This window comes from Petromyzon marinus, chromosome 37 (genome assembly GCF_048934315.1).
Source record: "Petromyzon marinus isolate PM22_M1 ecotype Great Lakes invasive population chromosome 37, UKy_Petmar_22M1.pri1.0, whole genome shotgun sequence".
Lineage (NCBI taxonomy): Eukaryota > Metazoa > Chordata > Hyperoartia > Petromyzontiformes > Petromyzontidae > Petromyzon > Petromyzon marinus.
This window is the reverse complement of record NC_133703.1, coordinates 11,996,820-12,020,428: the sequence shown is the minus strand read 5'-3', so window position 1 is coordinate 12,020,428 and position 23,609 is coordinate 11,996,820. Positions and strand designations below refer to the sequence as shown.

The 23,609-nt window shown below is 46.0% G+C and overlaps 1 protein-coding gene across 2 annotated transcripts; it reads left to right on the top strand.

The window, feature by feature from the left end:
• The first annotated feature begins 995 nt into the window (after positions 1 to 995).
• FANCG (FA complementation group G) lies at positions 996 to 23,223 on the top strand. Of its 2 annotated transcripts, XM_032967406.2 has the most exons (15): positions 996 to 1,334; positions 3,837 to 3,927; positions 4,523 to 4,651; positions 6,685 to 6,872; positions 7,668 to 7,836; positions 8,815 to 8,945; positions 10,075 to 10,221; positions 11,887 to 12,062; positions 14,637 to 14,703; positions 14,897 to 15,241; positions 15,923 to 16,164; positions 16,706 to 16,758; positions 19,482 to 19,634; positions 21,459 to 21,612; positions 22,278 to 23,223. In XM_032967406.2, exons 1-15 carry the CDS (start codon positions 1,257 to 1,259, stop codon positions 22,435 to 22,437), a joined length of 2,283 nt encoding a protein of 760 aa, XP_032823297.2. In that variant the 5' UTR covers positions 996 to 1,256; the 3' UTR covers positions 22,438 to 23,223. The 2 variants fall into 2 exon arrangements, with proteins under 2 accessions (XP_032823297.2, XP_032823298.2); XM_032967407.2 differs by lacking the exons at positions 996 to 1,334; positions 3,837 to 3,927 and having other exon boundaries at positions 4,527 to 5,193.
• Positions 23,224 to 23,609: the final 386 nt, after the last annotated feature.

The following is a 23,609-nucleotide window of genomic DNA, read 5'->3' as shown; positions in this document are numbered from 1 at the left end:
GACGTCTCGTGTTCCATACGTTTTATCAACCAAATTCAAGTACCGTCGGCGGGCCCGATGGACTGACGTCTCGGGCCGGATTCGGCCCGCGGGCCGTAGTTTGGTGACCCCTGTCCTATAGGGATATCAGAGCTTAGGAAGGAGATACCAGACAGTTTCAACAGATTTACATTGCAACTGTAATCCGTAATGTGCGGTTGTGCTGGGTGTCAGCCTCCTTTCACGTCCATCTGTGTTGTGTACCTGAATCGTCGCGTTAATAGTAAAATCACACCGTGTGAACCCATACGGTTTAGCCGTATTCTTGTACAGGGAAATTGAGGTTTAGGTCCACAGGGCGTACAGCCGTTTCAATACGGGCAACAACAAAAAATTGTGTGGTCCATTTGTTTTTATCCCATGTGATGGGACTTTGTTGGATGAACGTTGAGATTTGTAAGGGCTCGGGGTGACTAATCGATAAGGTCTGAATTGGTATGTAATAAGGTAGTCACTTTTCGATATGAAGCTTTCGTGACTGCAAGGATTCATCTTCTTTGGTTCTTTCGGTAAAGTCACCACGTAGAATGAAAAAAAATAATAATAAAATAACACAATAATATTCTCACGACGTTTCGGCCACAACGCAAGCGGCCGTCTTCAGGTGAAAGGTACGAACTGCCGCTTGCGTTGTGGCCGAAACTTCGTGAGAATTTTGTTATTTTATTTTATTAATTTATAATTTTATTCTCATTCTACGTGACTTTACCGAAAGAACCAAAGAAGGTAGTCACTGATAAGGGGTTGACAAGTACGATTAAAATACCTTTGAGAGAAGGAACAAAAAAAACTCCCCCAGCTTAGTCAAACATGGCTCATAGTTGTGTGAACCAAATGTTATTTAATGGGTTTCACGAGTAGCTCTGCGGTGTCCACTTCCGCACATTTCCCCTAATCTGGGGTCGCCCCACCCACCCCCACCCGCAAGGGCGCAACCTGCAGGGCAATCGATGTAATCGATTCGGAGGAGTCGAATCGACCGCAACAATCACCACGATTTTCGATATCGCGACTAAAAAAAGGCGGGAAACGTCGCCGCTGACGGGGATACTTTTTCGGCGGCGGGTGGAGGAGGTTTGTGGCTTCGAGCCGCGCGCTCTCTCGCTTTCTCTCTCGACATAGAGACAATCAGCCCTCGCGTTTCCCTCAGGGAATCCGTGCGAGGGTCGCCACTGCTAGCGTGGAGGTGGTGGTTGGTGGTTTGTGGTTGGTGGTGGATGGCGGCGGCGGCGATGAGGAGACGGCGCCTGGACGCCTGGGTCGCGGACAACCAAAGCGGCGTGCGCCGAGCCCGGGTAGGGACCTCGCGCGTGAAGTTCCTCATCGCGACGAGGTGTGGGGAGGGGGATCATCACCGTCGTCGTCATCACCGTCGGCCTTCACCGGTCGTGGTCGATTCGCTGCTTCAGCACGATTCGCGCTTCGCTCGGGAATCGATTCCATCCAGCCGCTGCGTGCAACAATTTGGCGTCTTCCTTTGTCTCGGCTCTGTTGACGTCCTGGGGTTGACGGGCAATGGACAATTGAATGCTCATTGAGTCATTCCGCGTGGGTTGCGTTATCGGAGGTGGCACAGGGAGCCCTGCAGAAGCTAAAACACACAGAGAGAGAGAGAGGTGGAGAGAGAGAGAGAGATGTGAATGATTGGATGCGTGGTGTGTGCCGGGTTTGGGGGAGATTTTCCCCACGTGCGTGCAGTGTACGACTCGCACACATTTAACAAATAAATATAACCTAAACGCATTCGTCAAATATATATTAAAAAAAACTGGGTCTTAAATTATATATTAAAAAAAATATTGTACAACAGGCGACGTTTCGGTCAATGGCTCATCTTCACAGCGCACAAAACACGCTCACTCCACGTTTATATTGGCTACTATATATGGGGCCGTCCATAAATGACGTCACGTACCTAGCGGGGGGGGAGGGTCAGACGTCTGACGATGTGTGACGAGGGGGGTGGGGTTTGAGAAATGTGACGTCACATCAAAATACGCAACTTTATAAATAAATACAGACAACACGTTCTACTTAATTAAATAGGCTTGATTTAAAGCTTTCGTGACTGCAAGGATTCATATTCGTGGTTCTTTCGGTAAAGTCACCACGTAGAAGGGAAACAATACAATAATAAAAATATAAAAGAATAAAATTCTCACGACGTTTCAATTGCAACACAAGCAATCATCATCAGGTGTGAAAACCACAGCAAGAAAATTTTAAAAAGTGGCGGTTTTTTAACGTTAGCACCACGGAGAGCGATTTCGTCTCCCCCCTCCTCTTTTCCGAACATAGATGGACTCTTTTGATTTAAAGGTTTCGTGACTGCAAGGATTCATATTCTTGGTTCTTTCGGCAAAGTAGAAGGAAAATAATAAAAATATAAAACAATAAAATTATCACGACGTTTCGACTGCAACACAAGCAATCATCATCAGGTGTGAAAACCACAACAAGAACATTTGAATTTTCACACCTGATGATGATTGCTTGTGTTGCAATCGAAACGTCGTGAGAATTTTATTGTTTTATATTTTTATTTTATTGTTTCCCTTCTACGTGACTTTACCGAAAGAACCAAGAATATAAATTAAATACGCACTACAATGGCAATAGTTGAAAGCAATTTGAAGCATGTTTTATTTGGGGGGGGGCAGAGCTTTGTGACGTCATATTTCAGGGGGGGTCTGACTTTTTGTGACGTCGTGTAACTAGAGGGAGGGGGGGGGGTCTAAAATCGTCAAAAATCGCGTGACGTCATTTATGGACGGCCCCTATCTCATTTGCAGTCTTAATTAACCTCTGGCCTATTAGCATCAATTTGCAATAGCGTGTAACAGTAATTGGCATCCAGTTGTATTCACCTCGAAAATATTCTTCCCCTACTGGGAAAACTTGGCAGGACCCTGTTGAAAAAGAGCATTGTGACTCTTCCGGCTAAACAAGCATGGTAATGCGAATACAATGGAAGGGCCGGACCATGCACGTTGCCTGTAACCCAGCGCTGTGGAGACAGCGAGGGCTGGTGGACCACACACGGATCTTGTGAAACTCCGTTCCTGTGGGTGTCGAGGAGGTGCACGTGCCCTGGCTCGCCGCGAGATGGCGGTACAGCAAGTGGTGGACTCCCATCTGTTCCACCCGTCTGGGATAGAGCGTTGCTCCCCTCGCACGCCTGTTTTTTCTCCAGGTGCCCCGATTTCCTCCCACACGCCTATACACTCAATTGTGTCAAAATATCTGAATGCGAAGAGTAGGACTGCAGAGCTTGGACAATTGAACCTTATGGCGGGACCCCGGGGTCCCATAAGCCCCCGGCGCTCGCATAAACTGCGTTGCGACGTCATTGTATGTACATGTTGAAGGCGAACGATGCGGCGATCTATTCCTCTCGACGAGCTCTACACCGACGCGCTAATCAAAGTTTCAAAGTTTTGTTTCTTCTGCGCATTCGCCCTCGCCGCTGCGCTTGGACGTGACACGACAAGAGAACGATCCGCGCCAGGTGTGTCGCGGCGTTTATGATGTGCGCGGTGGGACGGAGTCGCCCAAAATAAATTAATTACGATTTTGACTTCCGTTTATTCGTGACCCCGGGGTCCCGCCATGAGGTTCAATTGTCGGTAGAGCCGACTCGCAGCGCGGCTGCTGCCTTCCTGCTTGTCCGCGCCTCCTCCGAGTCGTTCTCTCGTCGTTCTCTCGTTGAGCGTATGCTGTGCGGCGTGTTACGCGTTGACATCACGATACTGCTTGCAACATTTGCGTTGCTGCTGCTGCTCTCTCTCTCGCGACAGATGGCGCTGACCGCTTCTCCTCCACCTGGTGGACACATCGACCTGGGCCCTCACTGCTCCACGTTCACTCACGCACTCCAGCAGATACGAGGCAAGGCGACGTTCGCTTTGTACATTCGCGGGTAGGCCACTGAAACTCAATTTGGATCACTTGAAAGGCCACGTAGAATTTTTTTTTTATAAAAGCGTAATATTGCAATGGTGAGTGGGTTTGCTTGGGTTTCTGTACTCAATGCGGTATTTGAAAAGTGTTCAGTGTATTGTTCTTAGGTTAGTCCTTCTGTCAATCCACTGCTCGACCAGAGCCTCCCCACTTGCCGTGCGGTTTGTGAGGGTTATTTGACCACATTTATTCTGCATGCCGGCCTACCTTTCCAGGTCACTCTTGAAAATGAGGCTCTATCCTGGTCTGTCGTATTCTCACCTGGTTAAACAAAATACACTTGAAACTTTAACCTCCGTTAGGCACTGCACTGCTCTTGAGGCGTATCATATAACCTATCGTGTGAAGCCTCCTAGTTGCCGGATTATAAGCATGCACCTCTGTGCCTAGAAATGAAATCCTAGGAAGGCCGGCTGAACAAGACTCTAATAATGATTTAATTAACCGATCATACCCTTTTGACTGAATGTGCTGTGGGGTGCATTTTCGCGCCTGTGTTAATTTTTGTCGCACCTATCCACAGGGCTCCCCGCCACCTCGGCCACGCTGCCAGTGGAACTTGACATCTGCTTCAACGCGGTGTGTCTCTCTTCTTGTGCCGCACCCTTCTCCACCGAGGCCGATGAGGTGATCCGCCAGACACTCTCAAGAGGTGAACCTTTCTCCTTATTGCTGCAGTGGGTCCAATAAGACTGGAGGCAGATTGCTTGAGGCAACACGTTTATTTAATACTGCGTGATACACGGGTCCCTACCCGATACCTGGGGAGGTATAGCCGCCCGGGCTAGCGTGCCCTATCAACTGGGGCTACGTACTCTCAGCCCTCCGGCTAAGGGGTCCTAGGGGAGGCTAGCTGACCCGACCCAGCCAAGGACCTCGGGTTCCGACCACTGGCCCACTCGGTCCCGGTCCTTAGAAGGACGTCGGGTCCGGGGGTTCCCAGGGTCCTAGCCTAAGCAGGTCTTCTTTCTTCAGCTTGACGAAGGCTACCGGACTCGTCCAGAGGTCCGGCTTTTATACCCGTGCCAGGGTCTCTCCGCCCCTGGCCACACCCTCCTTCTGGAACTCTCTCGGGGACTCTGGAATATCCCCCCAGCCCATCTCTTGGGGCTGGGAGAACCTCGTGTCCCAATGGCCCGACTCATCCTACCCATCCTGAGTTAGCACCCCCTATGGACACGTCTGCTACTACAGGTGAGTTTATACAATGCCTAACAATGACGCGATATACAATGTTTGTCAATGACGCTACATTGCTGTATCATTCACAGTTATACTGGTAGGAACCTCCTGGTTACACCACCGGCCCACAGGGGATTATTGTGTCTGTCCATCCTGCATCCAAAAATGGGAGGGGTGGGGCTGGGTGGAGAGGGGAGGGTGGGGAGGGGCTGGGTGGGGTGGTGCTGGGTGGGGAAGGGAGGGTGGGGAGGGGCTGGGTGGGGAGGGGGTGGGTGGGGTGGGGCTGGTCACCCCGTGGTGCCCTTATAAAACTCAACGTTTAACATATTCACGCCGACTTGTGCCCGCCCTCACAGTCGGGCATATTTGCGGAATACACCACGTGGTGCCGCCGTTGACCCTGGCTATTGACCGAGCAACCCAACGTTCCTACCAGCTCCCTCCACAGGAGAATGTGTTGTGCAGTGGAGGGTGAAAGCAACAACCCGCACCTCAGGTTTTCCAACTCTAGGTAGTGCTTTCAGGTTACGAGGTAATTTTCCATTGGTAGGATGTATGTAGCGTCTCAGTATAACAGGTCTGATCTTCTTGTACGCACACACTGCACATGTTATATGACGCTTAAAAACACGGATTTAAAGCAGTTGCCTTCCCAAACCTGAACGATGAGCTTGTGTGAATGATGTACTGATTTAATGAGGAGCTGACAAGCCACGTGGTGCTGTGCCATCAAGCTAGTTTGCTTGCAGAATAATTTTCACATCCGCGTGGGAATTTATGAAGGGAATTACCAAAGTGTTCTACAGTAAAACCTTGGCTTGCGAGCATAATTCGTTCCGGAAACGTGTTTGTAATCCAAAGCACTCGTATATCAAGGCACTCGTATATCAGTTGTGATCACGTGACGCTTGGCAGACAAAGCGTGTATACGTACTACTCGTATTGCAAGACCTCGCTCGTTTATCCAATTTATATTTATTTAAAATGTTTGCTCGTCTTGCAAAACACTCGCAGACCAAGTTACTCGCAATCCAAGGTTTTACTCTGTATTTAAATTTACCACAGTGATACCCGCTGCAGCCTTCGTCCGTCTTCACAGCCGTTTAGGCCCACAGTCCCTGCCTGTTCTGCCGTTAAGGACTTCTTGGATTGCTTTTAGTCTGGAACCTCCCCTTTGACCTTGCCGCCATGGGGATGGTGACCCTACCAGGAGCACGAGGCTCCCGACAGCTTCGCTCTCGGGATCACTGGAACACGCAAACCTCTCCACCACAATAAGGTGGCCATCCTCGGAGAGGACCCATCGATAGAGGTGTAATGATTGAATCGTTCCAGCAATTCCACAAATTGCCGTGATTCACATTCACTATTTGATTTTCTAATTCTTTTTTTAACCCTGTGTTGAATGCAATGGCCACTGGTGCTTGCAGGGGTCACGTGTACCCATGGCAACATACACATCAACTCTTACCACGTGTGATTGGCGGTTTATGTGGCGCACAGTCCTGCAGGTGTCCTGCACCAGGGTTGAGGCGCCGTTTGAGGTGGACGCATGGTCGGCCGCGATGAATTGGGCAGCAGACAGGGAGGCAGCACGGGGTCTGGGCCAGTTGCTCACCTTGCAGGCCTTTCTCTGGCTGCTCCGAAAGGAGGTGGAGAGGGCCACGTCTCTGCTGTCGCTTACCAAGAAGGTTGGAGTGAAACGTTTGAGTGGGATGTCATGGGATGACGAGAACGGTGTCACGACGATACAGTTATAAGTAAGAAAAAGGCCGTGATAAATTTCGGTACATTTCAGGGCATATCATTGCTGGCATTCATCACCGGCGGAAGTTGCTGCGCAGTTTTTTTTTATTGTAAAACATATATTTACCCAAATCTAGACAAATGTGGTCTTTGGACCCTCTAGGTGGACAACTGGGGATGTTAACTTCCAATCAGGTCACGTACAAAAATCACGTGACTACCTGAGGTTGTGTGCTCTGCAGAATGGTGATTGTTCACGCTTTTTACTGAACTGTTTTCATAGGCCAGACATAACTCCATCACTCGATGCCTTTACCATGTTCATTTACCAAAGTTGTTCACAGTAAATGTGTTGCTGTTGATATCATCATCCTCATCTATCATCATTCGGCATGTAGCGATGCTTCTCTTAAAATGTATTCTTATACACTTGACACATGCTTCAAAGTGCGTATGTGAGGATTGATTAATTATGATATATGTATATTATATGCAGATATATTTATACGTAGGGAGTCAACAGAATTGTGCAGAAGAAACAAGAGCAATTATACAACACTACAAATGAGACCATAAAAACTAGGTAAAATAATTGATACCGAAAATGAATCATTGCCAAAAATTGTGACAACTCATCAAATACCTACATGGATGAACCGCTCAATGCCAAGTCGTCATGAATAGCATCATCATCATCAGCTTTGTAGATGCAATGCTGTGTCTGTCTCCATGTTGAACAGGCTGAGAGTATGGAAGGAGTCTCGGACAGCAACAATGTCTCAATGGAGTCACCCGTGGCATGTGTACCAAGTGGCCCTCTCCAATATCAGTCGTCTGGTGTCAGCCACACCGTCCTGGACCCCGAGAGCATAATTCAGGCTCTGTCAACATGGGAGGCTCTCATGAAAGGTGAGAGTGAGTTGTGTATCTCGTGTTATTCAATGGCGAGACTAGTGACATGGATGCTTGTACACTGCATTAGATTTCGCGGGTCTTGGGTTTGATCTTATTCGTATGCATTGTTCGTTCGTTCATTTCTCAATCCGCTTGTCCTGGTGAGGGTCGCGGTGGCGGCATATTGAGTAGGGACAGTCCAGACCTAGAAATTGATATCTGAATCCATAGACACCCCAACAATGTGTGTGTGTGTGTGAAGAGGGCAGTACCCTCAAGCACACCTCGAGAGGGAGTGAGGATTTGAGAAATGGTTTGGGGAGGTGCAAAATTAAGTTGCTAGTAACAGATTAAATAAAACCCCTCCAGCGTGAGTTCAGTGCTTGGGGAGGGGTGTAATTTTTGGAGCGGTCTTGGGTGCACCAACACCGTTGCATCCCACTATCTGAACTTATACCCACGATCTGAATTTATCCTGGGCCTCCTCTACTTGGCCGGCATTGTGATATTGTAATACATGTCAGACTTGATAGGTATTTGAGCATTTGCTTCAATCATCTGTTATGGGTTATCAGTCCATCTTGATTTAATTTGGGTTGGTTAGAGATATGTATTTTTGTGCATCACTGTTGTTATTCAATTCCCACTGAGATGTATCTGTTTTGAAAGGGAGACGAGACTAGTTACAAAACGAGTTATTACAGCTTTTTTAAAATTGTTGGAACCAATTTCTATTTGAGCTTATACAATAGCCTAGAGTTATTTGGTGCTATATCATAGGCTCACAGCAAAATCCAAATTGAAAATATACAAATTGCAAAGCCTTAATTCTTACGCCTCTGATTAGCGTGATTGGCGACGTACAGTGTGAAAGAAGTTCAACATATACACGTGCATTTTGAGTGTAAAAATGTCATTCGAATGACAAATCGGCGCAACCGTGCATAACTGTGCCACACATTGAACTGTGCCACACATTGACCTGTGCCGTAGGTAATGCGCTCTGTGTCGAGGAGAAGTGGCTGGACGCTTTGGACATTCTCGAGGGAGTTTCCCAGCGCTGCACGTCCCGCCGATTCCTGGCCCTGGCGCAGAACCTCATGGCTCGCTGCTTTCATTCCCTCGTGAGTGATGCCCAGGCCCTGTCTAGGCGGCCACTATCGCACTTTGTAGATCGGCACTGGTAAATCAGCTATATTCACTAATGTAAACTAAAACTATAAACTATTTTAATGTTGCCATATAAGGCCCATTGGGCTATATAATAAAATACAATTGTAAGTAGTAAATAGTATTTCTTGGTCCTTTCGGTAAAGTCACGTTAGAAGGGAAACAATAAAATAATAAAAATATGAAAATAAAATTCTCACGACGTTTCGACTGCAACACAAGCAATCATCATCAGGTGTGAAAACCACAGCAAGAAAATATTATTGCTGTGTTGCAGTCGAAACGTCGTGAGAATTGTATTTTTTTATTGTTTCCCTTCTACGTGACTGTACCGAAAGAACCAAAGAAGATGAATCCCTGCAGTCACGAAAGCTTGAAATAAAAAAAATAGTAAATAGCACTCACAGTTGAGCTGTGTTCACTGTTGTACTTCTCGAGAGGTAAAACCGTGAACAAAACAGAGTGAAGGAAAGACAACAACAGCGGGAATGAAACGCAAGAGCGACAGGACGACACGGAGACACACAAATCTCGTACCACCTGCTAGGCGTGAGCGTGCACTGCAGATCTAGCTGCTGAAAGAAGTTGCGTGGATTCAATGTTACTGTTTCGCTGACCTGGTGCGGCTTTTAATGCAAAATCCGGCTAGCTGGGGTTTTACTCTACGTTGTAATTTGCTATTGCCAACCTTGCAGCTTGTACAGATGCGGTATGCACCGCAATAATAGAAAGCGATTGATTTTTTAAAAGAATCGCGACCAGAAATTGCGACATTTAATCGAAATGCAGGGGGGTGAATTATTACTGCATAATATCTACCTGTTAAGCATTGCAAAACATTTTTTTTTTCTCTCCATTACTTCGTCTGGCCTAAATATGCTTAGTTGAAGGTCAAATACTACCATCTGTGACTATAGCCTATGCATAGCTGAGGAATGTTCTTCTGGCGAAAATGTAAACTTTTATATTCTAAAATACTTAATCGCCTCGACATCTGCCCACCTTGGCATTCACATTATCTGTCGTGCGCAAGGTGCCGAGGACTTTAAAAATTATCCGTGCGACTTGTGGCCTACTCCGCAGGGAAAAGTTAATCTGGCCATGGTGCTCTACAGACGCTGCGTGGAGACTGATGCACGCCATCTGTCGGCGATCTACGGGCTCTCCCTGCTCTTTCGTCGGCTCGGAAGGGCGAGCGCAGAGCTCCAGGCACTGGTTCTGCTCTCTAGCGTAAGCACCTCTTGCCTCTTTGGGAGCTTCCACCTCAATCTGTGGCCCGCAGCTGTATCGCACATAAGTGGCACGTTTAACTTCTGTCGCACCGTACGTAGCCAACCGTGCTCATCGTAGGTGCGGGGGAAGGACAACAAACCAAACGCAAAAAGCAGTAAACAAAAAGTTTTCAATCTAGATTTAAAAGTGCATAGCTCCAGTGGCTTTCGAATACCATGCGATGAAGGTGTTCACTATCATCCACCGTCATCATTGCCACGCGAGGTGGCAACGATCTAGCGACGTTGATGCAGTGTGGGTAAGTCATGCAGTGCTGTAATTACGATGTGTATCTCACACCCAGCCTCGGTGTACCAAAGCGGTGTCGTGACAGCAGTACAGCAAGCAGGCTTCAGGCAAGCCACGGTCTTGAATTCTGCTGACAACGTCGTGCTCCTGAGCCAGCAAGGGTGGCCGGCAGAGACTCCCAGTGAGCACGGTTGGCCGCCGACAGTCTTTGAGTTGTCTCGGATAGGGTCACGTGGTCTAGCTCCTTCGGTTCTTGCCGGTGGGGGGTGGGGTGGCAGCCACGGGGGCACTTCCAGCCCAGGCCAGGCTTGATCTCGACCCGTTCTAAATTCATGTACGGTCTGTCTTAATCTGGCGGGTCTGTTCCGTTCACAGTTACCTGTAAGGATCACAAATACGCCCTGGGGTCTGACTCTTTGGTGCAGCCAATGAACGCTAGCTAGGAATCTTAAATAAGCCTCAGTTTGGCTGCTTGAGTCTTGAGATTCCGTTAATCGATAATACTTCTAACCACACATTCATTGGCCCGAGCATTCCCATTGAATCTAAGTAGACCAATATTTACATACATTTGGCTATGTGAGTATTAATTATTTTATTGAGTTCTGTCCTCAATATTATAATTAATTGGCATAATAAATATATAATTACATAATGAAGCACATTGTAATTTTTTGTATTTTAATAATCCTTTCATTACTCCTCTCAATATGTAGTCTTCTTCAGCATAGTTTGCTCCTGTCTTTAATATTCATCATAAAAATTAAGTACTCTAACATCATAAAAATTGACTACTCTATACAATAAAAAACCACTGGCCATCTAAATGTCTTTACAGTACTTTGTATTCATTGATGAATGGGAATTTGCCTGTGGGTGAGTTAATTAAATAGTCATGGTTTACACACGTGGTGTTATTCATATTAATGAGCTTGGAGGTTGATTCTTAGGGCTGTTTATCATCTGCTTGTGCACACTCGATGTCACTGTCTCACACCGCACTTGCTCAACATTTGGTTATTTATCTAATATGTTTGTTTACTCAGGACAGCCTGAATCTCACGACTCTGCCAAGTTAAATTTTCACATTGCATGTGAAACCAATCTACTCACATGCTCACACATTGACCTTAAACATCAATTTTATACCTTTAAAAATTAAATCTGAAAACTATGTATGTATGTTGAACTTCTTTCGCCCCGTACGTAGCCAACCGTGCTAATCTGAGGTGAGGAACCAGGAGTGTGGTAACTCGGGTTGTTTGTGTGTGTGTCATCCTGCGTGTGCATGGCACAAGCGTCGTGGTGACGTCACCGCCACTTAGTGGCGAATGGCGGTTGTCACTGTTGTTGTTGTTGTTGTGCATGAAACAGGCTACAGGTTTACAGGCTGCGGAGAAAGAGGCCGAGGATATGGGAGGAGACTCCGTTTATTTGTTGGGGCAGGGCCCAGAGGCGTTGCTCTGCCAGTCAGTTGTACACGTTGCTGAGCACCTGGAGCCCACTGGAGCACTTTACCTGTTGGCCAGCAGAAGCCGCCAGTTGCTCAGGCGAGTGCACAACCTATGCCTATTACTGTGTGAAAGTTCACGGTTATGTACGTTTAACTTTTTTCGCACCGTACGTGCTAATTGGCGGTGAAGTGCAAAGTGCTTTCCTCGTATAAGACCATAAACTTCGTTTTGGCATGCGGGTCATCTGGTGACTGATAAAAAATTATATCCTGAGGATAATCACGCATCAGTCTCAGTGGCAATAGGGTGAAAGGCTTCGAGATGGGGTCGTGGTTTCCACTTGAGTGATGTGATAATGTTTTATTTTAATAATTCAGTGTCGATCACGCTGATAAAGTATTGTCAAACTGCAATTATATACCACTGACAATTGTATACAGATTTTATATGCAACACACACATATAGTAAATGGTAAATAAATGAATGTAGAATAATATTTGACAGTGTAAGATTACATATGTAAGATTCCAGTCAGGTTCATTCGTACAATGTATTATGCCACATGTAAACATTAAGTGCAATTTCATAACTTTGGAAGCATTCTCTTTGGTTCTATTCGGTAAAGTCACGTAGGTAAAAAATAAAACAACACAAATCACGACGTTTCGGCCACGACACAAGTGGCCTTCATCAGGTGAAGGGACCGGACTGTCCAGAGGACAGCGTTGGAGTGAAGACAGCCAAGCCCAGGTCGCGTCCTTTAAGCTGTGTGGGAGGAAACAAAAAAAACGCCTTGACAAAGGAATTAGCATACAATGATGTACTACTGTGAAAGTTTGGGATACCACTACTTGAATAAATATACTGTATCATTGAAAATTCGTTTAATGTTTGGTTTGATTTAGAGCATCTTTCCAATGATTGCTTAATTTGAAACCATCCTCTCGGTTGAAATTGTGTCTGTGTTTGTAAATCTGAATTGCCTCGTGGACAGATCTCTGATAAAAACCCGTGGGTTTGCAGAGAACCTTGGTATCGGAGAAAACTATATCGTGGTCACCCACAGCGTTGTAACGGTGATCAGCTACGGCATAAGAATGTTCTGTTTGAAAGGAGACCTGATGGCTCATTGGGACATTCTGTCTACAGGAAACCCACCCACACAGATTCCCACTTGAAACCTGATTCCCACCACCACCCGACTCAAAAGAATTCTCTCATCAAAACATTATACCACAGGGCTCATTGCATTTCGAACCAACACCACATGACCACTGAATTAAAACATGTACATCTGGCCCTCAAGAGGAACGGATACTCTGACCGTACCATCCGCCAAGCTGTTTCTCCCTCCATACAGAAACAACCACTTGATACTCCAATCAAAACCATCACACTACCATATATAGCAGGTGTTACTAAAAAATCTCCAAAATTCTAAACAAACACAAGATCCTGGTCCGGTTCAATACAGTACACAAAATCCGTGACCTGATCCCATCTGTGAAGGATGTCATTCCTGACTTACAGTACCCCGGGGTTTACAAATTGATCTGCACCTGTGGTGACTGCTATATCGGGGAGACGAAACGACATGTCTCTGACCGAATTCGCGAGCACAAATCAGATTTGAAACACGGCAGAACGAATTCTTCTGCCGTAGCTGATCACTGTTACAACGCTGTGGGTGATCACGATATAGTTTTCTCCGATACCAAGGTTCTCTGCAAACCCACGGGTTTTTATCAGAGATTTGTCCACGAGGCAATTCAGATTTACAAACACAGACACAATTTCAACCGAGAGGATGGTTTCAAATTAAGCAATCATTGGAAAGATGTTCTAAATCAAACCAAACATTAAACTAATTTTCAATGGTACAGTATATTTATTCAAGTAGTGGTATCCCAAACTTTCACAGTAGTACATCATTGTATGCTAATTCCTTTGTCAAGGCGTTTTTTGTTTCCTCCCACACAGCTTAAAGGACGCGACCTGGGCTTGGCTGTCTTCACTCCAACGCTGTCCTCTGGACAGTCCGGTCCCTTCACCTGATGAAGGCCACTTGTGTTGTGGCCGAAACGTCGTGATTTTTGTTGTTTTATTTTTTACCTACGTGACTTTACTGAATAGAACCAAAGAGTGTGGATCCTTGCAGTCACGAAAGCTTCAAATCTCGAATTGAATTTGGAAGCATTGCCTCATGTGCGGCATTCTGATTACGTGAATGTACATCGCATGTCGGTTCTTGCCAGGTGAAATAGTCTCGGAATGAACATTGACGCTTGCGGTTAATCACAGGCCAAAGAGAGCATGCACACTTTTCTGTTGTGCAAATATCTGTGTTCAACTCGCCTAATAGATCTCACTGTGTCATGCAGCTGCATTGAGCACAGGTAACAGCGTGCTCGAATTATCTTCGATAAGACTAGGAGGCAAATTTAAGTAATATGCGGTACATCAATTTACTTGAACTTTGGTCACGAAAGGCATAAACCCTTCCGACATGAATTACGTAAGCTTTTAATTATTTTTGCAGACTACTGACCGAACCTTAGACGGCTAGTGTGGCAAAATGTGCGCTGGCTGTGATGAGGTTCTCAGTGACGGCGCCTTCCACAAGAGTTGAACCACTCACAAGGGGCTCTTTGTCTTTGTTATTGGTGTAGGTTGGAGGAAGCGGTAGAACGATATGAAGAGTTATTGGCTCTGCTGTCAGATTCTGCTGCTGTGCAGGTATAAGTATCTTAATTTTCTCTTGTTTACCAGACGTCAAATGCAACATGTTGAATTTGGTTTTTAACCATCGGCTAATTTTTCCTCAATTTAAAATGACCCTTTCAACTGTATAGCTGAGACTGCACAACATGTTTCTTCCCTCTACAATATTTCTTAACATGACCAGTGTTTAAATTGTCAACCCTTTTAGGTAGAAGACGTAGGCCTGACCGTTCCTAGGATCCCTGCATTGTACCTTGAACTAGCCTCTACCTTTCTGCATCTGAGGAAACACGACAGAGTTATTGCAATTTGTGACGATGTAATCAGCAAAACCAGCTGCACGATCCCGCAAAAGCTGGTTCTGGATATGAGGAGAGGCTCCGCAGAAATGGTGCTCCATGTTGCCCATTTGAACCCTCCCCGGGAGGCAGAAGACCCTGTCCTTTCAGCTTTTTTCAGAGATTCACCCGGAGGTGAAAATTCAAGCTACCCACAAACAGTAACTTGGGACATCGGCAACAGTAGTGTCTGCTCTTTTGCAGATTTGAAGCAGGTGAGAACTTGGAATATGTTTGACTTGTGTTTATAGAACGATCAAAAAAACGATGCCCGCTAAAATATTTTTATGCTTATATACGGCCTTCACCATCAGCGTGGACGTCTCGCTGAGCCAAGTGTACCTCTTTTGCATGCTTATATAACTATATAAGCATGCAAAATATTGCAATTATTTCTAGCACGGAAACTGATGTCATTTTATGTTATAAAAAAAAAGTTTGCTGGCTGGATTCCGGGCCTGGGTAGCCGGCACGCGGTTAGGTGCCCGTGCGTGGCGATAGTGATGTCACCGTGTACATTTGCGTGATCATGTGACCCACATCCCACAGCGTTGAGCCAGGTTCGTCCGTCGCGCTTACATCACGCCTCCCCCACTGACCCTGCATCGTGGCCATTTGTGCGGGATACTGTCAAGCCATCATATCAAATACTATATTAGGCAAAAGTTTTGCTCGCTGGCTGGCTGGCTGGCTGCCTGGAGGGATGGATGGAAAGGTTCAAAGGACGTGCGGGGCTGCTGTTCTCGTAAAATAAAACGTTCAAAAGTCATTCTTTAAAGATTAAAAAAAGTCACGTAACGCGAAAGACGAAAACAACCGTTGTAACGACCCCAACAAAGACCTGCAGAGAATCCCAACAGCAATATAGCGACGACGTATGATTTCATTCATTTCAGGATTTGGCCGACGTGCGGTCGCGTGGGCGGTTGTCCGGGCGTTGGGCCGAGTTTGGCTGGCTCTGGGGCGACGAGCGGACGACAACGTTGCCCGCGGGAGGAGGCGCCCGCTTCAGCATGGGGAGCCACCGCGTGCGGGAGAGTCTGCACGCCGCCCTGTGGACGGTGTCTGCGCGGGTCCTGCGCGCAGCCGCGCTGCTTGGGCTCGGCAAGGCGGACGAGGCCCTCCGGGAACTCGACAGGTGTTGGTGGTCGCCGTGTGGCGCCGCTTTCTTGCTTGCCTTCTTTGAAATCGCGTCGTCGTCGTCGTCGTCGTCGTCGGGAGGTTACCGACAGAAGATCGGAGACCGTCGGCGACTGTCGTGGAAGGCAACCGCCGTTACTGGAGCAATATAGACCGTCTCTTTCCACATACCTAGATTAACGCGCTTTTTGCCCCTGTGTTTGTTTGCGTCCTTGTTCCACAGCCCAAAGAGGAGCACGTAATGCGTTTTGTTAATTGCCAGAGGGAAACTTCAGTCTACCCCAAGACATGAGCGGATGGGGATAGAGCGCGGTTCATTTTCTATAAGCCAATTTGGCTGCCAGTAAGCTTACAAGCAGAGTTGAAAGGTGGGAGCAGCGAAGCAAATGTGCAGAGATCAGCCGTGATAAATGCCTGATGTTGAATTCCGTAAATGGATTGTCTTTCATTCCCCGTGTTGCTGGTTGCCTCGGTAGCCTGTGGGTTTATGTTGCGTTAAAATCCTCTGTCTCTTCACATGCACGCTTGTGCGTTTTCAGGTCGACCGATGAGCTCTTCAAAGTTACCGTCATTCCCAGCCCACTTAACAAAGGTACGCTTCGTATTGGCAGTGGCTATTAAGTAAACAGGGTTCCACGTACCTTGCGTAGTACGTGCATTTAGCCAGGCTATAATACAGCCCAAAGTTAACCTCGCTGCATTGACTCAATGTATTGGCGGGTGGGGCATTTCCGCGAGCATGCAGAGGTCGTGCCCTGTCTCGCATTAGGTAATTGATAAAGAGTACATGCAGAGAGAGCTCCACCAGCTGCGAGTGGTCACCGGACATGTCAATGGTACCCTCTGAAAATGACATTGGACTGCCCTGTACAATGAAACCTTGGATTGCGATTAACTTGGTCTGCGAGTGTTTTGCAAGACGAGCAAACATTATAAATAAATATTAATTTGATTAACGAGCGAGGGTCTTGCAATACGAGCAGTACGTACACGCTTTTGTCTGCCGAGCATCACGTGATCACAACCGAGCCAATGGTTCTTATTCGCTGCGGGATTGTGGGTAATCGTCTCCCATGCTCGGTCTCAGTCGGCGTGCCTCACTCATATAGTCAACATCCATGCGAGCGTTTACTGTTTACTATAGTACTATAGTGTTGTGACCACGTGTATACTGTTTACTATAGTACTATAGTGTTGTGACCACGTGTATACTGTTTACTACAGTACTATAGTGTTGTGGCCACGTGTATACTGTTTACTACAGTACTATAGTGTTGTGACCACGTGTATACTGTTTACTACAGTACTATAGTGTTGTGACCACGTGTATACTGTTTACTATAGTACTATATTGTTGTGATCACGTGTATACTGTTTACTGCAGTACTATAGTGTTGCGACCACGTGTATACTGTTTACTACACTATAGTGTTGTGACCACGTGTATACTGTTTACTACAGTACTATAGTGTTGTGACCACGTATATACTGTTTACTATAGTGTTGTGACCACGTGTATACTGTTTACTATAGTGTTGTGACCACGTGTATACTGTTTACTACAGTACTATAGTGTTGTGACCACGTGTGTGTGCGTAAAGCATGTTTTTATTTTGTGGCCAAGTGTAGTGACTGTTCTTTAGTAACTGTACTGCAAGTGAAAGTCGTCCTAGACAATAACCCTCCTCTCTCTCGTCTCCCTCCCACCAGCCACGATTAAATGTAATTAAGAAATTAGATTACTTTATAGTACATTTAAATAATAAAAATAAAAAAGTATTTTGTATTAATAATTTTTATATGAATACAGCATTTTTGGGTTGTGGAACGAATCATCTCAGGTTCCATTATTTCTTTGATATACGAGTGCTTTGGATTACGAGCACATTTCCCGTAACAAATTATGCTCGCAATCCGAGGTTTCACTGTAGTTGCCTCCTTTTAACACGTTTTTTTTTGCAATAGCATATCGGGAGTGCTGTGTTGTCTTTAGTGTGATACAAAATTGTTACAACGAATCGCTTGCGGACTCGGAAGAAAGTTTCGCGATATCGGTGGTTTTCGCTATAACATGTTTTAATTACAATATGAACTGGGGCCTTTTGAAAACATTAATGCGTCGCTGAGTATATATGTGTAAGTGTGCATTTGTACAGGTCTGGGAGTCATGCACAGGTACGTGTTTACAGTATTCAATGTACTGCCTAGTGACTAGTGTAATAAAACAACGATGATTGGATGTTTGACAGCCCGTACGATAGTTAACCTCGTGGCCGCTGATGTGAGGTATAAATCAACGCGAGCAACCCGTTCCTCCTGCAGCTACGTTGTAAGCAGGGGATCGTGATTAAGCGTGGGTCATAATAATGAGTTATTACGAGCTAGTTATTAACATCCTATAGTGGCGAGATGTTAACTACCTCGCCTGGTGTACGGGAGGTCGTGGGTTCGATCCCAACCCTTGACGCCTGCTGCTGCTGTATATTTGGAGTTTGCATTTTCTCTTCCCATGGTCGCTATGATTTGTCTCCAGATCCTCCGGTTTTCCCCCTCCACATTTAGAATCGTGCGTTTAGAGCGTTTGGATGCTATAAAATTCCACATGGTAAGCCATTTTGTTGAGGTATCAGTTGTGGCCAGGTCGCTTCTGAAAAAGAGCTATGTAGTCTCATCTAAAAAAATAGTTTATTTTCTTTATTTAATACTGTACACCAAAACCATTTTACAAAGAAGGAACTGCTACGTTGAAATTTATTCCCGTTTAAATCTGTGTCTTAAATTTCGATTTAAAGCTTTCGTGACTGCAAGGATTCATCTTCTTTGGTTCTTTCGGTAAGGTCACGTAGAATGAGAATAAAATAATAAAATAACACAATAAAATTCTCACGACGTTTCGGCCACAACGCAAGCGGCCGTCTTCAGGTGAAAGGTACGGACCTGTCGGGACGACAGAGCTCTGTACAGACCCGACAGGTCTTTACCTTTCACCTGAAGACGGCCGCTTGCGTTGTACAGACTTGTCGTCCCGACATGTCTGTACCTTTCACCTGAAGACGGCCGCTTGCGTTGTGGCCGAAACGTCGTGAGAATTTTATTGTGTTATTTTATTATTTTAGTCTCATTCTACATGACCTTACCGAAAGAACCAAAGAAGATGAATCTGTGTCTTGTTCGGCTCCCCAACTACAAAGTGTTGTGACAGACTGCGAACGAATCAGGGAACACGTTTCCAGACGTGGGCCTTGCACAGCTGATTGTTGCGTGCGGTTAACGGCCTTAGATGCCACTGTTGCCCACGTATGACATTTCGTGCAGATTGCTCCGTTTGGCGGGAGTTGCCACTGGAAGAGCTGGCACTGAATCTTCTCAAGAGCCTGGTGTTTGATGGCATCGCAGGATGCTTGGAGACCATGGGCAGGGACACAGATGCACTGCAGTACTACTTGTGCAGCCTGCAGGCGAATCCTGGTGGGTCCCAGCACCATTTACTCTTCCTTCCGATATTAGGAAGCCACTGAAGAAATGCACTGTTAAATTTAGTTTAGTTTGTTGTCCTTCCCCTGCACCTCCGATTAGCACGGTTAGCTACATACGGTGTGAAAGAAGTTCAACATACATACATACGTACGAATACTAACCATTTCTTCGCCTCCTAGGTCTGTATTATTAACATCTACATACTCATGGCTTGTGGTCAAGTTCATATTATCGTGGTGTACTTTGTTCCAATACAGTTTTTTTTTCTCAGTCATCATAATGTAAAGTGTTTGGTCATTCCCACAGTGCCACATCTCAGATATGTTCTCTACACAATCGCCATTGACACTGATTAATCCTGTTTGCTAAATTGTATTCCCACCAATCACTCTCTAATTGTGATGTGTATGCCCATCGCAAGTAAGAGGAAATCCACTCCTGCATGTAGTTATCAAAACGGTGTCACGCACGATAAGTACAACTGTACTTTTTCCACCAAAGTTGTTTTGATTGCAGGCATGGAGTATAACAATCTCGGTGTAAACGCTTTAATCCAGAATTGGATTGACTGTCTGGTGATATAAAAAATGAGGCATAATTTAAAAACAATTCTGACCTGACCACCACAACTGAAGACCTCTATGCCCTTGCAATGCCACATTTGGCACATGTATGTATAGTATGCGTGTGAGCGTGCGAACCGTCTGTGGGAGCGGTAGTGTAACGGTTTGCGCGCTGCGCTATGAACCCGGCGGCCCGCACCAGTAACGATTATCTGAACTGGTTCTGGGCCTCCCCTAGGTTGATTCAGCGTCAAATGAGGACCTGGTGCGTTGTGCAAAACATCAGCACTAGCGAGACAAAGGCGGCCGGATATGGTATTGGCTACCGACCCTCTCGTGTGCTGTGCCGGCCTTCATTGGTGCTCGCTAACAGCACTCGCCCCAAACAGTGTTAAGGCTCTACGGGGAATTTTTGTCCTTATAGTGGTTAATAGGCTGTGCTACGAACCCAGCGACCCGAATTCGATTCCTGCTCATGGCCAATACCAGTGACGATTATCTGAACCGGTCATGGGCCTCCTCTAAGTCGACTCAGCCTCAAATGAGTAGCTGGTGTGACGTGTTAAACATTGCTACTGGAGAGACAAAGGCGGTCAAGTGTGGTCCCGGCCACCCACCCCTCATGTGCCATGCCGGACTTCATTTCTTGGAGAAGTCAATGTCATGTGAACCTACTGAATTATAACAGTGATCTTTGCAAGCCATCTGGCTACCATGAGAGATTCGTTCATGAGGCTATCCACATATACAAACACAGAGACAATTTAAACCGAGAAGATGGATTCTGGCTTAGTAATCATTGGAAGGATTTGATAAACCATTTCGGGTCTTAATTGATTGATCACGCTTAAGGTGGCTTTCAGACCGCATCCATTATTTTCCGTCTCCCCCCTCCTCTTTTCCGAACATAAATGGACTCGTCCATCTGAATAACTGCCAAATCTCTCTCTGTGGTGCTAACGTTAAAAAAACGCCACTTTTTTCAAATTTTCTTGTTGTGGTTTTCACACCTGATGATGATTGCTTGTGTTGCAGTCGAAACGCCGTGATAATTTTATTGTTTTATATTTTTCTTATTTTATTGTTTCCCTTCTACGTGGTGACTTTACCGAAAGAACCAAGAATATGATTCCCTGCAGTCACGAAAGCTTTAAATAAATAAAAATAATCATAGGTGCTCTCTAAAAGCACTTGCCCCAACAGTCTGTTAAGGCTATTTGGAGGATCTTTGTCTTTTCCATCTGTGTTGCAGGTGGGGTGCACAGCATGTACGGCCTGGTGCGGCTACTGAGCAAGCTGAACAGGAAGGGGGAAGCAGTCGCACACTGGCTGAGCTTTAGGGGCCTCTTGGACGGTGACAGGCAGATTAATCCCAAGGGACAAAGTCTCACGGCTATTCCTGACCTGTAAGCCAATTGTTTTATTTATTCATTAGAATTTTATAACATCAAATTACTTATAATTTTGAACTTGTTGCAGTATTACTCCTTACACGCATTCACACATAAAGCCATCTTGAAATGTATCACGATGTTCTTCTCGGGCGACTTAGCCACAGGATTGCCATGCGTTGACTTTGCATCCAATTATGAATAATAATTAGTGCATAATACAGGTTTTTTTGGGTTAGATCGCTTAAATATATAAATGTGTCACTGAACCCACCAACACCCGACACAGCCAACTAGTAAGGGTTGTCACGTAAACAGAACGTGGCCAATTCGTTACCAGTACAGCACACCGGTGTGTTGGAGAGCAAAGCCCACAACATTTACAATCTGAGTATGCCGATTCGCCAGTAATTACAACTAGCTTCATCAGGCGACAGCCACAAATCTTACTAATTGGCTGTGTCGGGTGGTGACGGGTTTAACGACACATATATTTACGCGCTCTAACCCAAAAAAAAAACCCCGTGTTACGGATGATATTGGTCGCGAAAAGCCTATGCAGTAATAAGTGCATTGAACAAAACACTACGATTACTATAGAAGCAGCCGATTGCGCCTCTTAACGGGTCGCTTCAAATCCTTGTGCCTAACAAATGAGCGACATTCGACGATTCTGGCAGTGGGCCCTACAACTACGTGCCAGAGCAAGCGAAGGTGCCGAGTGAGGGAGAGCTGCTGGAGCTGGACCGGGACTTCTTGCTGCGCTGGGACGGCTACAGCTCGGAGGAGCGGAAAATCCTGCGCACGTTGGCTACCGGATTGTCGCCGTTGTCCAACTAAGCGCAAGTTATTCTCATACGTCTACTTCCTGCTGCTAGACAAGGGCGTGGGAGCCCTTGAGCAGTGGGTCACGTGAGGTTTGTGTAAATGCATGCGATTGAATGAGAGCGTGATTGTGTTATTACTGGACTGGCAGAGCCCCGCTGATACATAGTAAAACGGCACGTCAGTGTCCGTACAGTTTAATGCCGCGTCCTTTAACGACATAAAAGCTCATTGACATTCGTTACAAGCAACACCTAGATATCCGTTCTTGCACAGAGACACTTGCGATAACAAGTTGGGGCACATCAGCATTTTACGTAACAAGTGAGACATTTCAACTACAGCAGGGCGATTGAAGTCGTCATCTGTCTGAAATTCCACACCATTCCGATAGGGTTATGTAAACTCCCACCCCATGGGCGGGGAGGGGCAACGGAGGGCAGTGAACAACCGAACCAAAGTGCGAACTTGTGCCCGTTGCCGCTTTGCAGGTAGGTATTCGAGTTAGCAATTAAATGTCCACATGATAAGCCACTTTGTTGAGCTATCATTTGTGGCCCGGTTGCTTCTGAAAAATAAATTAATAGTTCAGTTGGCTTGACCTGGTAAGATTTAAAAAAAAATGTTTACTTTTATATTTTTTAAGCGATGTGTTTACCTTTCCTATACTCTGCACCCCTTTTGTGTTTTTGTATTTTTGTGTTTGTAACGTTCTGATCCGCCCCTACTGGACATCTGTGAAAAATAGCTTTATAGCTCATCGGATTCCTCCAGTATAAATAAATATTCTGATTCTGGCAACATGTGTCCACGTGTCTATGCTCATGTGTCTAAGCTCCTTGTCTTCACCCACCCGCCGTGACCAGCGTGGTGATGTTGCGTTAACACAGATAACCTGCACCAGTGAATTTACAATTTACAAAAGGGCTGTATGTGTATATGCTGTGAGTGACTGCATATGTTGTTGGTGACTGCTTGTGGGTGTATGTCCATGCACCAAGCCTGGCACGAGCGCCGTGGTAACGCTACAACCACCACTTGGTGGCGAATGGTTGTTGTATGTGTGTGTGCAGGTGAGAAGTGACATCCGCGTTATGAACTGGGTGTCATTGTGGTTGTCTGTGGTTGTGTATGGCGATTCTTTGCTATTTCTCCAAAAAACACCACATCGTGGTTGCTAAAGAATT